Source organism: Martes martes (genome assembly GCF_963455335.1).
Source record: "Martes martes genome assembly, chromosome: 9".
Classification (NCBI taxonomy): domain Eukaryota; kingdom Metazoa; phylum Chordata; class Mammalia; order Carnivora; family Mustelidae; genus Martes; species Martes martes.
In genome coordinates, this window is record NC_137896.1 from 44867118 (window position 1) to 44884097 (window position 16980).

Sequence of the window (16980 nt, forward strand, 5' to 3'; positions counted from 1 at the left end):
AAATGTATTTGTTTTCATTTAGCCTAACAGGAATGGAAGACCTAACCATAGGTCTGCAGTTCTGCTGAATATCCAATAAGGGTTTTTTTGAGATTTTATTTATTTATTTGAAAGAGAGGTGGAGCACAAGGGGGATGGGGAGAAGCAGACTCCCCACTGAGCAGGAAGCCCAGTGTGGGTCTGGATCCCAGGACACAGGGCTCCATCCCAGGGCCCTGAGACCATAACCTGACCCGAAGTTAGAGGCTTAACTGACTGAGCCACCCAGGTGCCCCTCCAATAAGTTTTTGTAAGTAATGAAGTGTTAGCAAAATGAATCTCTTGGCAGTAGATCATTTTGATCGTGTCACAAAGATGAAGGTGATTCCATTAAAATGATTCCATAAAATACTCTGAAGTTTTTTATATCACTTAATAAAATCTATTCATAATTTGTAAATATTCTTTTTAATTATAATGGAACCTTATAAAAGTTTTAACAGATAACTAAGAATCAATGAGTTTATGCTCCCCAAATTTAAGAGGCAATTTTTAGTATCTGGGAATTGTGATTATTTTAGTAGTACTGTTAAGGCATGCCAGGAAACTGCTCTAATGTCATTTCTAAGACAGCCATAAGTTGCTCGGGATATGCTTAGAAGTCAATATACATGCACAGGATTTGGAGCTCACTTGTTTTAAGACCTATTTGAATTTGATAGATGTTGCACTATAGTATTTTGCTTCATGGCAACATAGAGATATTTAGAACAGGTTTCCTTTTGGGCACCTGGGTGGCTCAGTCAGTTAAGCCTCTGCTTTGGGCTCAAGTCATGATCCCAGGGTTCTGGGACTGGGCCCATTTCTCTCTCTCCCTCTGCTCCTCCCCTGCTGCTCACACTTTCTCCAGCTCTCTCGAATAAATTAATAATCTTAAAAAAGAATAGGCTTCCTTTTAGAAACGGTACAATTTCAGACAAAAAAATAAACTAACCCACAGAAAGGGACATGGGGAGTCAATGAAAGTAAAAGGAACGGCAGTTTAAAAAAAAAAGACAAACAAAGGTCCACTCCATAAATACAACCTTGAGATACACTTTTATCATCTCATGTTTTGTTTTTAGAAGTTTCCAGTGGCCGTGGAGATGAGAGCAGGGAAGAAAGCATGGCAGCGAAGATCCCAATCACAGGTAAAGTTACAGTGACCTTAGAGTTTCAAAAGGAATTCAGCCTTATCATGTAATTGGAACCTTCTAGGTTAGTGGTTTGTGAACTCCACTAAGAGCAAGGATATTAAGCCGCTGCATACTGGAGCAGGCGATTAATCATAAGAGCAGGACATGTGAGCTTACGTTAACATAAACTAAGGTGGAAAATACTTCATAATCATGTCATATATTTACACATGTGAGCACCCCCGCCCCACAGCCTTTCAGCACCTGCGTCTGGGTGACAAGGTCAGTCTCCATGGGGAACACCCAGTCATTATACGGCAAACTACAGATGTTTCTGTTGTGACTCTTTTCTTTCCTGTGATAATTGAATGTGTATCATTAAAATAAGAGCAAGGGTTGGGGGAGTGCCAGACAGGAAGCTTGCCCTGTACCTCCGCTAACTTAAAACTAACCAAAATAGGAGGTGATTAGCTCGCCTGATAATTTAACAATTTTACCAGTAAGGTTTCATCAAGACCTATTAATATTTCTGCACATGTATTAGGCTTGTTTAGATGCAATCTGAATATCATTACTTTTTTTTAGTTTTAGAACATCAACAGCAGCAATTAGTATTCTGAGCAGCATTCTATTTGTCGTACATCTAAATTTACTAGTACCTTATTTTGTAAAGTGGTGTACTACTTCATTAGAAATTCAAAGGTCTGACTTTAAATATTTATACAAGTAAATACACCATTGCACCGAGGTACTGAGGCATGCATCTGCATATCTGGTAGTTTCATTGTTTATAAGCAGAAAAGAATGGCTTTCTTTTATGGCAGTGCAATTCATGGCCTGATGATTAATTTTTTAAACCCATGTTTCTGTGATGAACTCTGGTTTTGAAAAAGGAGTTTATAGTAGAGCAATTATTGTATATATTCTGCATCAGATAGTATTTCACTCCAAAATACAGAGGTTTTCTTTTCAACATTTTCCCAGTAATATAGTTTATTGCATTTTTATTCTTCATTTTGAGAAAACTCTGTTAGGGTCTCTTCTTTGTTTTCTTTTTATGAATAGAAGTGTAGATGATCCCGAGCTGCAAATAACCAAGAAGTTATTTGGATGCTTTTCCTTTGCAGTTTACCTTTGAATGCAGAAGTATCTAATGACCTCTGAATTTGTTTCAGATAAAATGACAAAGGCTAATTGGGTGGAAACCAGGAGATGACCCAGTTGACCATTCTTACTTCTCCAGTATTCTTTCCAATCATCCCTTGCCAGTAGACAACTCTCCCCCAAATTAATCCAGATGGCATTTTCCACAGACTTTTAGAGTAGAAGAGAGTTAAGTACCAGACTTTCACATTTTTCTCCTCCTCGTGCAGAAAGAGGTGTAATGAGCCTAACAAGGATTATTTGCCATTAGGATCTTCAAAGAAATTGCAATTCCAACAACCTGCCATTGACCCATCAGTAGTTAGCAGTTTAAAAAAAAAGTACTTTGTGCTTCTTGTATGCCAAAGTAGTAGACATATAAACTAACTTGGGAAATACATAAGAAGAAAAAAAAAACTTTCAAAGCCAGTGACTTTGAGCCTTGCCAGTTCTGTCCTGGCAACCAACTCTGTTCTGTGCTCCCCACCCACAAGATCTCCCACAAAGTTAATGTTTGAGGGCCTCAAACACCTTGGCCCTGCTTAATACTGTTGTTGCATACGTCACTGAAGTTACAATCTTAAGTTCTTTTTTTCCCCCACTTTTTTGCGAGATATAATTGACATATAACATTGTATTAGTTCAATCTCCAAGTTTTTGATCATCATAGTTTTATTTTTTTAGAGATTTTATTCATTTATCTGACACACAGAGATAGTGAGAGAGAGAGCACAAGCAGAGGGAGTGGCAGGCAGAGGGAGAGGGAGAAACAGGCTCCCCGCTGAGCAAGGAGCCCGATGTGGGGCTTGATCCCAGGATCCTGGGGTCATGACCTGAGCGGAAGGCAGCCACTTAACCAACTGAGCCACCCAGATTCCCCAACCATCATCTTTTTATTAAATCTTTGTGTCTTCTGGCATAATTACTTGGAGATTTGGCCCTCGGTAGAGTTAGGGCAGGTGTATCATCTGATTTAAGATAGAGTCCGCCTCTCCATTCATAATAATTTTTTGAGGTTTTTCTGTTGTATGAGCTGCATTCCATCTAGAGTATTCCAAAGAAGGAATATTCCAGAGGCTATCCTCTGGGAGTTGAGGAGATATGGCGGCTGTCCCTAGGCTTTGACATCAGCCATCTATGTCAGCTCTTTACTTCCTGCTCTGTTTCCTCATCCCTCTGAGCATTTCTATTGGGAAAGCAGACATATTACCTGGCAAGGTTGTCTTAAAGTTGAAATGAGATCATGTGTGTGAAAGTGCCAAGCATGTACTACAAACTCAATATATGAACACTACCTCCAGAACTGCAGTAGGCACTTGGGACCAAGACCCACCCAAGCCCTGTGCTGCCATAATTCCTCACAGACCGCACTTCCCAGTAGTACCACTAAATTAATTTCTTCAAGAAATTTCCACTTGAAAACTCAATGGATGGTTTGAATCTATAAGGATTTTTACCTTATCAAAAAGGAATCTTGAGGAGAGTTTCATGATATGAAAAAACCATTTAAGAGGATGATGAAGTGATTCCTGGAGGTCTTCCTGGTAAAGGCCACACGTCTCTGCTTGTGAGTACTCATGTACCACATGCCTGACTTATCCACAGTGGAGGACATTGCAGGGCACCTGATCACCAGGCAAGTGTTCCCATGGTGTGCTCTAACAAATGTTGCTGGGCTGATGCAACATTTCCCCCATCTGTTCTGTGCAGTACTCCACCCAGAAGACACTTTGAGGAACATGTATTTTGGGACCAAACCCTACTTGACCCCTCTTTCCCTCTCTAGCCAGCACAGTGTGCCGAGGCATATTAAAAAACTTTCAGAATTTCCATAAATGGAACATTTAAAAGTGCGAGCTTAGGGTTTCATATAACTTATCTCCTATCTGAAAATGGAATCCTTCCTATGAATGGCCAACAAAGTTAATATTCTGTGGGACACATTTTGGGAAATGTAAATATACACACATGCATGTGGAATGTTTCTTAAAACCTTAAGTCTAGAGGCACCTGGGTGGCTCAGTTAGTTAAACATCTGACTCTTGATTTCAGCTCAGGTCATGATCTCAGGGTGAGGAGATAGAGCCCCACGTTGGGCTCTATCCAACTTGGAATTCTATATTTCTGCTTGGAATTCTATATTTCCCTCTCCCCCTACCCCTCTCCCCCTTTCTAAAACAAACAAACAAAAGCCTTAAGTCTAATGAGGGCACCAGTATTCTCAATAGTCTAAATTTATCTTCAACATTTTCCTATGGTTCTCTTTTGTGGGACCATCCCTCATAGATGAGATTACTTTATGATATTATATTATAATATTTAGTGTAACTAAACCCAGATGATGTCACTACTGAAAGCTATATGTTAAAGCTGCTCCCTGAACTGACAACCAGCAGGTTATAGTAGTAACTTTTGACAGTCGAAAGTGCTCCTCTTCCGTGTGTTTCCTCTGTGTGACATTATGTGCTTTACAGCCATCTCAGGAGAGATGTAGTAAAGAGAGAGGCTGAGGTGAAATGTAGGACAGGCCCCAGGAAGCTGGGCAGGATGGGTGGGAGGCCCTGAAGCTATGCCGTTTTCAGAATGATGAGGGTCCTGGGGAAGTTTAACCCAAAAAGAGCACAAAAGCTGTCTGTAAATATTTGTGGGGCTGCTACATACCAACATTTATCAAGTGTAACTGCAGTGTGTAGCTCAGTTTGTGAGTGTTGCAAGGAAGGAATTCACAGTGAGGTTGTAGAAGAACTTTCTGTCTCTTCATTCCAGCAAAAACAAGGTGTCTTTCAGCTGCTGGCTGGTTGCACTGTGGCAGGAACCCACTCTAGAGGGGCACCATGGAAGGAATTCTTGTTTCTGGGAACCCCAGCGTTCCTTCAAATGCTGGGAGTCTGTGATTCACAGTCCGTAGCAAAGGAATCAAATGTGCCAACATTCTCATTTCTTTTTTTTTCCCTTTATTTGCTTATCATTCCCAAACATGGGTTTTCCTGGCAGAGGGGCTCATCTTTAACAAATTTGCTGTCACTCTGAAAAGCATCTGCTTTGTTAATCATCATTTGGGAGAGTGTAAGTTTCATAACTTCAGCTCCCACAATCTGTGCTAGAATTTACTCAGAAATCCTTCAATAAACACCCACCCCCCACCCCCCCATCCCCCCACACACAGCCTTTATGATCTCCCATTGTTAATACAGTCTACTCCTTTTATTAGTCTGGCTCTTCACACTTAAGAATCCAGGTACAAATCAAATATTAATCTGAATGACTAAGAACGTGTGGTTTTCTGTGTAAAATAAATAAATATATCATATGCATGTATGCTATACCTTCACTTGGGCTGCTTCCTAGAAATACCAGGACAGCAAAAGCCCATGACCCTGCCCTCACTAAGCCTCCATCCTGTCCGATCTTCATAACAGTCCTGTGGGGTAAACATCAGTAACTCGTTCTATAGACAGTCCAGCAGAAACCTAGAAAGGTTAAGATTCCTGCTCAAGGCCATGTAGTTAGTGTGTTGGGTTTGGAACTCAAACATCAAGACTTAAGCCTTGACCTCCTTCCATTCCACCACCCTTCCCCTTTCATTTGACAGGAGAGACAACCACGTCAGGATGTCTGGATCAGTGAAATGTCAGTGTGTATCCCCACAAAAGATGACCTCTGTGAGGATGCTTGGAGAGCTGTGATGAACAAAGCCACACCTTTCCTTTCCCTTGTGTCAGGCCTAGAGAGGTGGGCAGCTCACAAGGATTTCCAAGTACAGATTATACCAGAGGTTTGCCCTTCATAAAGAAGGGCAAGCCTGAGTGCAGTTAGGCCTGAGACCGTGTGCAAGTAGTAGGCTGTTCAGGTCAGTGTTTCCCTGAAACACATAGGCCAGGATTAAGGCAACACTTAATCTAGCTGATGAGAGAGTGTCTCCCTCTGAACTACTTCTACCCCCAAGTAAAATTTCCCACATGGGTGATTTTTTTTGTATTCACACTAAATTTACCTTTGAGAGGTAAGTAAGTTTTCATTTTAGCCAGTGATGTAGCTTATGCTAAATGTCATAAAAACCCATCACCTAACACAGTATCCTGCACATAGTGGCCACTCATTTCGTCAAACGAATGAATAAAAATGAGAGTATTAAGGAGTTTCCTTAATGCTTGTTGATTCAGGCCGGAATACTATCTCTTTCAGTCATTCACTCCACCAGTACTTTTCCCACCCCACGTGCCCATCCTGGCAAAATTCATCTCCTTAAGCTCCATGTGAAAAGGCCTCTCAGCTTTTATCTCAAGAGGATTAAGCCTCTAAGAATGTCCATTCAGCCTCTCATTCTTTTGACACCAATTCTCTTGGTCAAGCTGTGTTGAAAGTGGTTGCCTGACTGTGCCATTTCTCACTGATATTCTTTGGAAGCTGAAATATTCAAGGTCATACTAAGGTACTTCCATTTAAAAGCTTTGTGGGAGGTCAGCATCGATTTGAAGGTTGCCACTTAGGGTTCTGGGCAGTGCTTCCCCAAACATGATTACTTGAGTTTTTCATCACACCGAAAAAGGGCTGAGAACCTACAACAGCCGGGTTGTCATTGGCTACTAGATTTATCCTGGGAGAAAAGACTGCAGTGACAACTTTTGGCAGTCAGAGAACAGCGGCACGGCCCCTCCACTACCCAGACTTTTCTAAGACCGTGTCTCACTTGTCCTGTCCCAGAAATGCACAAGAATCATGTAAAGACATGTTACCTGCGGTACTTGGGACTGGTAACCCCCAACTCATGCAAAACCAGGGGAGCCAACATGTGCTGCTGGACTGTCCCCTGCAGTCCACACGGTCCTGTCTCTGTTGGGGAGGGCAGTCAGGCAACTGGGGTCTCACCCGTGGGGCCCATTGCCTACTGCTTGCTCCAGCAAAGCAGTCCTCACTCATGGCATTAAAGGTGGCCATGGTGATTTAAAGTGGTCAGTAAAGAACGAAAGGCATCTTTCTGAAGAGTGATCTTGGTTGGAGACTCCTGTGTTCAAGGAAATCAGTTCCTAAGTGCCTAGAGAAATTCTCCTCAGTGGCTGTGCAGTAACATCCCATGCAGGCTTTTAAACATGTCCATGCCCCAGCTACACCCTTGACCAGTCCCATCAGAACTCTAGGGGTGGGGCCCAGGCATCAGTCTTCTAGATACCTAGTGACTCCCCAGGTATGAGAACCACGAAGCAGGAGGTCTCAAGATGAGAGAGCCCTTGTGGGTCATGTTGTGACACACCCTCATTTTACACAAGAGACTCAAGTGAAGAGGGAGAAAGAAAAGGGATTGAGCTTTGACTGTTTCCGTAAAATTGGGGCTCAGGGAGTGTATTATTTTCCCAGGGCTGCTATAACAAGTACCACAAACCTAAAACAACAGAAATGTATTCTCTCACAGTTCTGGATGCCAGAAGCCTAAAATCAGAAAGTCAGCAGGGCTGTGCTCCTTCTAAAGGCTCGAGGGCAGAATCCCTCTGTGCCTGTTCCAGCTTCTGGTGGCCCCTCACGTGTGGCAGGACCACTTCAGTCTCTGCCTATGTTCACATTGCCTTCTTTCCTGTGTCTCTGTTCTCTCCTTTTCCTTTCAGGAACCCAGTCATTGGATTTAAGGCCCACCATAAATCTACGGTGATTTCATTTTAAGGTCCATAACTAATGACATCGGCAAAGAACCTGTTTCCAAAGATCACATTCTGAGGTTCTGGGTGGTCATAAACCTGGGAGATGGGGGAGATACTTGGCAACCCACTACAGTGGATAAGGAGGAATTTCTGCATATTTTACGTTTCTAGCACCCAAGTCATCTTATACAGCGATTATTCCTGGCCCTACTATAAATGATGATAATGATAGTATTACTGTCTTTATTTCTGATTCTTCTCCTATAAATCATTGCATGCAAAGCTGCTAAAAATCCTGTTTTGCATGCCTATAAAATACAGCTTCCTGATCAGATTACTCCGTCTTCAGAAAGTTGAAACTTCCATGACTTTCAGAGTTGAACACTCACCTCCAAGGACTGAATAGTGTTAAGTGGCAGGCACTAGGGCTATAAATTTACATGTGAAGTAATACCCCCAGAAGTGTTTCGGTTTGGTTTTGAAATATTGTTAAAGGGGGTTTACAATCCTGCCATTTATTTTCAGGTGTAATTGTTGAATTGCTCCATGGAAATTAAGAATGTGGTGAATATACTTGTTTTCTGAAGCAGCTTCAGACGACTCTTCTGGATTAGGCATTTCGTCTTTTCTGTATGCATAGACCCTCTCCTTGGTGATAGATTTACGGGCCCAGGATGACTGGTTGAGTGGGGTTTATTGCAGAAAATCTGGACATGAAAAGCGATTCTCCTTTTGGATCCAACCTGTGTGTTTCACCTTACCATCCACTCATAGCCTTTAATTTTAAAAATCCTAAATATAGATGAGTTTTCTGTATTCTTTGACCATGGAACCACCCATATCCTAATATTCTCTCATTTTCATTTGAGCAGATTATTAGACAAATGATTTCTGGATTTTAAGCGATAGTCTTTATCTTTAGAATTAATTTTAGAACTACATCCCATAATTTTTATTTTCTTTTGCAAAAATGGGTTTGCCACGATCAGCCACATATCTAGCACAGTGTGGGGGGAAAATTGCCTGGGTGTAGACATACGTGAAGGGTAACAGCACTGGGAAACTCAGCGGACAGAAAATACTTTTCAAATTTCATTTTAAAATTACTGCACACTTCATATAGGAATCATAATTATCCTCCTGCACTCGAGGATACCCAGCGCTTTGTCGGTTCAAGGTCGTTTTTTCCTAGCCGGAGTGATAGTATTGTTTGCATCCCCCTTTGTTATTCCTTTTCCGGGCCCAGCTCTTCCCTTTTTTCATGAGGGATTTCTGCGAAAGCTCTGCCTTGGAGACACCCCTTCGAGGCTGGTGAACCCCACGTTTATCTGGCTCTTGTAAAGGGTTGTTAAAAGCACTTGTTCATCAGATATTTTCTTTTTCCCTTTATTTGTAGATTTAGAAGTATTTTAGCAGGTGTACATTTGCATATAAAAGAGAACGAAAGATAAGAAGTTGAGGCTTTTTCTCTCTCCCCTTCTCACCAACATCATCTCTCCTCCGTCCCTTTATTCAGCATGTTTCCTCTTTCTTTCCCTGGCTGTTCCATTTTCTAGACACAAAGTGTATATCAAAAAGAAAAACACAATCTCAGTGATCCCTCACCCACTTTGCAGGAAGACAGATGACTGGGTTCAGCCAGCTTATGTGACAAAGTAGGGAAAGATGTATTTATTGTTGTGTCACTGGTATGGACTTAGTAGCCAGGGATAGATTTTTAACCCCCTTGCCTTACTTTATGTTTTAAACTCCACTGTTTTCTGCTTTTTAAATGAAATCTTGACGTCGATTTGAGTATATAATGGACGCTTAACTGAGAGATCCAGAACGGAACACTTGAGCACACGTGTGTATTTGTTTGTGTGTACACCAAGACATTCTCATCAAAAAGAGTTGTATTCTTTAGAAATATTTGTTTTATCGAATTGTTTGCACTACTCAATAATTTTCTGAGTCTGACAATTCTAATAGGAGAAAGCATTTCTCTGGCATTCTAAGACACAGCCTGGAAAGTGAAGCCTTAAGGGGCCACCCAGGCCCCCAGTTTGCAGACTTCCATTAATTTGCAGTTGAGAAAACTCAAGTCTTTTTTTTTTTTTTTTTTTAATTTTACCCATCTATCTGAAAGAGAAAGAGCACATGAACAGGGGAAAGGGGCAAAAGGAGAGGGAGAAGCAGACTCCCTGCTGAGCAGAGAGCCTGATGCGGGTCTCCATCCAAGTACCCTGAGCCCACGACCTGAGCAGAAAGCAGACATTCAACCGACTGAGCCATCCAGGCACCCCCCCTGAAGTCTTTTCCCTAGGAACCACATGAGCTTTGCCCCTACCTTGTTTAAGCATACTAACTTGAACCTCTAGATTTGTTACTTTTGCTTCTTTTTCAATCATTAAATAACTATGAATTTTCAGGGTAACACAGTGCAACTTTTAACAGCCTGATTCTTTACTGATCCTTCCTTCCTTTTAGAAAAGCCTGGGCCTGAGTTGCCATAAACCTCATGCCTGTGGCTTTGCCTTTCTGCTTTATAAAGCTGACATCCTAGTCTTCTAAGCCATTCCAGGAGGATATCTGAATTATTAGAGACCCCTAGCAAAAACTGCACCCTTTCCTCCAAAGACTGTGCAGCCTGGTCCCTTTCATACAGATGGTTATTTAACAATCACACAGCTCTTGCAGCACCCCCCACCTCCTTAATCAACTTTCAACTGAGGAAGCTTTTTCTGACCTCGAACTTAAATTCCTTGACTGAAGTTTTTCTCTAAGGGTTCTTGTGCTTATACAGTGAACACAGAAAAACTTGCTCACCACCTTCAAGTTCTGAGGTTACAGGTATGTTCTGTTTGGCCTGTGCAGGGTTTTATTTTTTAAAAAAGATAGAAGTCTGGCAAGAGGTCTGTCCCTCTTTCACACCTGGCAGCAATTGACTGTCACCAGATAACAACTGTCCTCTCTGGATGAGACATGAGCTCTCCAGCCTTCTGTAGGGCTCCCCTTCCCACCACTCCCACCATGCCAGAGTCCCTTATGTGTGGTACCTGCTTGGCCCTAGAAAGCATCTGCATTTACAGTCCTGCCCTGTCCTGTCTGTTTGCAGTATCTGTTTACCTGAACCCCTCTTCCCCTATTTCAACCCAGGCTATGCAGCCTTTAGCCTCTCCTGATTATTTTTTTTCACCAAACCATTTTTGGGTGAGCTCTCAGTCCTTCATGTGTTGTTTATTGCAGCTCTGCTGGCTAAAATAAGGGTGTAGACATTCCATGGGAGAGTGACTCCCAGCTCTGAGCACCTGATACCCAACACAGACCTCCTGATGGCCAAAAGCACAGTCTGTTCCAACTCCTCCAGGTGTTTTGGTGTCTCTGGTCCTTTCTCCATTAGTGTTTATTCCTCCAAGTGAATGCATTTAATCCTTTTGCTTTTTAAGCTTCACTTTGCCATTAAACCATTGAAGGAATCATGCATGGGGATGGGGCAGGTGATGCTCCCAGCAGTCCTCGGCTTGATTTTGCTGAAACCCTCTATCACTCAGGTCAGGGCAGCTGCAGATAAAATGTGTCCGGGTGGGCTTCAGTGACTTATTAGAGAAGGTCCATAAAAGGTTTAAGGATCAAATACCAGTAAGAATCCATGGTTGGGAAGGGGGTTGGGCTCTGGTTGAATGGAACAGGAGACATGAGCTCTCTCTCAAAGCTGACTTGGAGCAGCCTTGAAGGGAAAGGCCACAGCCCAGTTACAGAGCCCAAGTCCCTTAAGAAGGAAGGAAGGGTAAATCTTAAAAGTCCTCATCACAAGAAAAAAAAATGTAACTATTAAGGTGATGGATGGTAACTACACTTATTGTGGTGATCATTTCACAGTGCATGCAAATGCTGAATCATTATGTGGTATACTTGAAACTAATATGATGTTGTAGGTCAGTTATACCTCAATTTAAAAAAAGAAGGAAAGGAAACCAGGGCAGAAAGTATGTAGAACATGGAAATGGCTGATCTTTCCAGAACAGTAAAATGCTGAGAGTGAACTCACTTCACATTTCTCCCTTGCTAGACTTAGACCAGTAACAATATCAGTACTGTTTAATATTTGGATGGAACATTTAATCCCCCCAAATCTGAAATTACTTTCAACTACTAGCCTGCCATTTTTCACAAAAAACCTCTCCTGAAAATAAAAGGCACATATCTTCCTGGTCTCTGAGAAGCAGGAGGAGAGCCAGCTCACTGGAGTGAAATGATTTACCTTAAGATAATAAAGGAGAGGAACCCCAATCCCAGCCTCCAGCTGCCAGGAGCCTCTGTGTTTTGTTGTTGTTAAATGTCTGTCTTTGCTTATCTCTTCCTTGACCAATTAAGTGTTATTGAATGCAGAAATAGCATAGGGTCATTATGCTCTGGACTTAGATCCTAAATGCTGGAAAGTTTTTATAAAATAAAAACAAAACAGTACATTTTCCCCTCCTTTACAGTGATGTTTTACCTACTTAGAATCCAGAGGCAGGCTCTGTCTTTGATTTTATTAGTATCTCGCCTCTCTCCAAATAACCTTACAACTCTGAAATAATATGGACATTAGAGTTAATTGGAGAGTGTTTTGATGCCATCCTGGTGGAGCTATCCTAGGACAATGAGACTAATCAACAGTAAGAAACACTTTCTGTCCCAGGCCAGCATGCATGCGTGTGTGCACGTGTGCACGCGTGTGCACACGCACCCACACACACCCACACATTCTACAGGCACTGTATCTGGTGTTTTCTGTATTAAATTTTTCACAAATCTGGTTCCAATGCGCCAAACTGATTTTACAATCCAGCAGTGTTTAAAAATGTTGCCTTAGAAGTTATTATTTTCAGAGTTAAGAGTCCTTGATCTGTACATATTTTAATTATATATCATTTAGCATTCTAAAATATGATGCTCATTTTCAATACTTATTTTTATCTTGATTGATTCTCAGTAGGGCAAGAGAAGTTATATTCTTACTCTTCAGTGTGACAGTAGTTTTAATCCAGTAATAAGGGGCTCATGGTTAAGTTCTTAAATGGAGCCAGCAAATGCAGGAATGCGAGCCCCTGGTGCTGACAGCAGGAATCCTTTTATTTTTGTGGCCGCATTGAAGATACAGCCGTGGATCCTTTTTTGTTATGTCTGTGCTATTGGTTTCATTCAGGTATCCTGGAGACTGTGAGGTGATAGGGAAGGTTATGTAACTTCGTCCTTTACATAGCTTTTATTCGTCATTGTTCCCAACAGTCTTCCTACGGTAACTTGCGGCAGACATGATTAGAAGCTCTGCAGGGCCTCCTGTCCTGTGGACCTGGGCCAGGTCCCGGCTGCTGCTGATCCCTCTGGGGCATCTGGCTTTGCTCCGTCCCTACAGTAAGCCTTAGTTCAACTTTCTCAGCTGCGGGCCTCTTCACGCATCCTGTGGCCGCTGGTCTTCCTGGCCCTCCTGCCCTCACCCAGCCTTTCCCCGGCCCTCGCTGCCCTCTAGAGCCAGGAGTGCCCCAGAGGGATCGGGAGACCAAGGCAATCAGAGCTGACTCAATTTGTTCCTCTAGTGACTTCTGCAAGGCCAAGAGAAGAGAGAAACCGTTTTACTAGGATGTGGAGCCTTTAACCACAGCTTCACTCAAAATGATGACTGGAATTTGGCCTCTTCAGATAAACTCCTACAATGGGTCTTCGAGTCTTGAAACCTGGGTTCAACTAAATTGTTTTTTGTTTGTTTTCAGAATTTCTAAAAAGTGACAGTTCAGAAAATAATTTGCATGCATTTGAACAGTGTTCACATCATAGGAAGAATTTAAGAAACTTCTCTCTGGGTAGTAGGATATTCTGTATTGGGGTGCCTGCGTAGCTCAGTTGGTTAAGTGTCTGCCTTTGGATCATGTCATGATCCCAGAGTCCCAGGATTGAGCCCCATATCAGGCTTCCTGGTCAGTGAGGAGTCTGCTTCTCCCTCCACCCCTTGCCCCCTCACCCTGCGCTCTCACACTTTCGCTCACTCTCTCTCAAATAAAATCTTTTTTAGAAAGAATATTTTGTATTTATGTCTTTTTTTCCCACAACTAAAACAATTAATAATGATTTATCAGTATCATCAACTATCCAATCAGTGTTCTAATGTTTTTTATAGGTTTTTTTTTTTTTCTTCAGTCAGTAGCCAGACTTTACCAACACACTACATTTGGTCTGGATGACCAGCTAAGTCACTATCCCAGAAGGGGATTCAATTCATAGTCATACTGGGACAATAGGCATAAAACCTGAATTGTCATGGACAAATTGGGATGTCTGGTCACACTACTTTTTTTTTTTTTTAACCATGATCAAAAAAATACATAACATTAAATTTACCATCTTAACCAAGTTAAGTGTACAATTCAGTAGTATTCAATACAGTCACATTGTTGTGCAACAGCTGCCTGAAACTTTGTCATCTTGTAGAACTGAACTGCCATACCCACCAAACGCTGATTTCCCCTTCCCCTTCTCCCCTGCCTAGTGACCACCTTTCCACTTTCTGTTTCTATCATTTTGACTACTTTCAATAGTCAGTGTCCAGAATGTCATATGTCCAGAATCATACAGTATTTGTTCTTTTCAGACTGCTTATTTCACTTAGCATCATGCCCTCAAAGTTCATCTGTGTTGTAGCATGTGTTGGGATTTCCTTTTTTTTTTTTTAAAGATTTTATTTATTCATTTGACAGAGAGAGAGATCACAAGTAAGCAGAGAGGCAGGCAGAGAGAGAGGGGGAGGCAGGCTCCCTGCTGAGCAGAGAGCCCGATGTGGGGCTTGATCCCAGGACCCCGAGATCATGACCTGAGCCGAAGGCAGAGGCTTTAACCCACTGAGCCACCCAGGCACCCAGGATTTCCTTCTTTTTAAAGGCTCTTAATATTCAGTTGTATGTCTATGCTGCATTTTGCTTATCATCTCTTGATGGACATTTGGGTGCCTTCTGTTTCTTGGCTGCAGTCAACACGGGTGTGCCGATATCTCTTCAAGACCCTGCTTTCAGTTCTTTTGAATATATACTCAGAAGTAGGATTGCTGGATCATGTGGCAGTTCTATTTGTAACTTGTTGGGGAACCTCGATAGTATTTTCCAGAATGGTGGCACCTTCTCAAAAACACTCCCGCCAGTAGTGCACAGGGTTCCAACTTTTCTGCATCCTTGATAATGCTTGTTATTTTCTGTTCTTTTGATAGTAGCCATCCTGATAGGTCAGATGTGATTATCTCATTGTGTTTTTCATTTCCATTTCCCTAATGATTGTGATTTTGAGCATCTTTTCTTGTGTTTATTGGCCGTTTGTACGTCTTCTTTGGAGAAAGGTCTGTTCAGGTTCTTTCCCCACCTTTTCACTGGGTGGTGTCTAGTTGTTGGGAGTTCCTTATATATTCTGGATATTAACCGCTAATCAGATATGTTATTTCAATCATTGTCTCCCATTCTGTAGGCTGCCTTTTCACTGTGTTCATTTTTTTTCTTTGACATGCAACAGTTTATAAGTTTGTTAGAGTTCCATTTGTCCATTTTTAATTTTGTCAACTCGGTTTCACCATGGTATCATCCAAGAAGTCATTGCCAGGTCCAATGTCCTGAAACTTTTCTGCTATGTTTTCTTCCAGGGATTTAATAGTCTTAGGTCTTGTGTTTAAGTCTGTAATCCATTTCGAATTGATTTTTGTGTGGTGTAAGGCAGGGGTCCAAATTTGTTCTTTTGCATGTGGATATCCACTTATCTTTGTCTTTTTTTAAATCTGTAGAAACAAAAGCCTACCAGTTGCTGAAGCAGTCTACCCTGCAGGATAATATAAATCACGCTGAAGACAGATTCCAAAAGGCAGATGTTTCTGTGTTACAGCTATCAGGTAAGCAGGGCATACTCAGCACCTGAAGCCAGTGTCCAGAGGACCTGGGCTGGCAGCCGGTGCTGTGTTCAGGCAAGGGTGGTCATCCTTGGAAGGTTTCTGGGGATTGCTCTGTAACAAGTCGTCACCAGGTCAGACTAAACCAGTACTTTTTCAGTTCTTAATGAATAACGGGTTAGAAGTCTCCCCTCCTAGATATGTGCTGGCTCCCAGCATGGCAACAAAGAGCTAAAAAGACCCTTAAATTCTAACTGGATGTCGTGATACTAACTCCACTGGATATACCCCAGATTCCTTCCCTCCCCTACATTTCCCAGTTTCTTAATCATCAATGGGAACATCATGCTGGGCCACCTTCCCTCCCCAGAATGTTGGAGGACTTGGAGCTCTTTAAATGAAAAATACTCTAAATCACAGTAAAACTAAATTTTAAGCTTAAATATAGTTCCTTCAACATAGGATTTTTTTTTTAAAGATTTTATTTATTTATTTGACAGAGAGATCACAAGTAGGCAGAGAGGCAGGCAGAGACAGAGGAAGGAAAGGAGGCTCCCTGCTGATCAGATAGCCCGATGCGGGGCTCTATCCTAGGACCCTGGGATCATGACCTGAGCTGAAGGCAGAGGCTTTAACCCACTGAGCCACCCAAGCACCCCTTATTGGAACTGTAATTTTCTTTGTTTTCATACATTCTGTTATTGTATTTTTATTGTTCTTAGTGGTTTTTCTCTTATTACCTTTTTTTTAGTATGAGTTGCCTTTTACTTTGAGAAAGTAAATGCATTAAAGTATGTTTTAATGACTTTCTTACTTTTATATAACAATCATGTCTTAATTTCACCTACCAGAATAGTGATTTTTTTTTTTTTAAATCACTTAATTCCCAATCCACATCCAGGTTTCCCAATCGTCTCATGAGACAGACCTTTTTTTTTGGAGGGACGTACTTTAGAGTGGTTCAGACTTCACTGTCTGTCTTTGGGGAGCTATTTCCTAGATAATATTAGTGTTAGAATCAGTTGCTGCAAAGTTCAGTTATTTTGGTGGTTTTGAGGATGCAGTGAGTCACTGCAGGTTAAATGCCCAGCACAGCACCTGTTAGAGAAAAGTCCTCGAAGAGCATTGGTGGTGGTGACCTCATCTCCACAAACATGAGACCGTG

The 16980-nt window shown here is 41.9% G+C and overlaps 1 protein-coding gene across 2 annotated transcripts in view; it reads left to right on the forward strand.

Moving 5' to 3' along the window:
- KIZ (kizuna centrosomal protein) overlaps positions 1-16980 on the forward strand; it is a 125276-nt gene that overhangs the window by 93845 nt on the left and 14451 nt on the right. For both annotated transcript variants that reach the window (XM_080812712.1, XM_080812713.1), the window contains 2 exons: positions 1104-1169; positions 15714-15818. In XM_080812712.1, coding sequence (XP_080668838.1) covers positions 1104-1169; positions 15714-15818 — 171 coding nt within the window. The remainder of the gene's footprint in view (positions 1-1103; positions 1170-15713; positions 15819-16980) is intronic.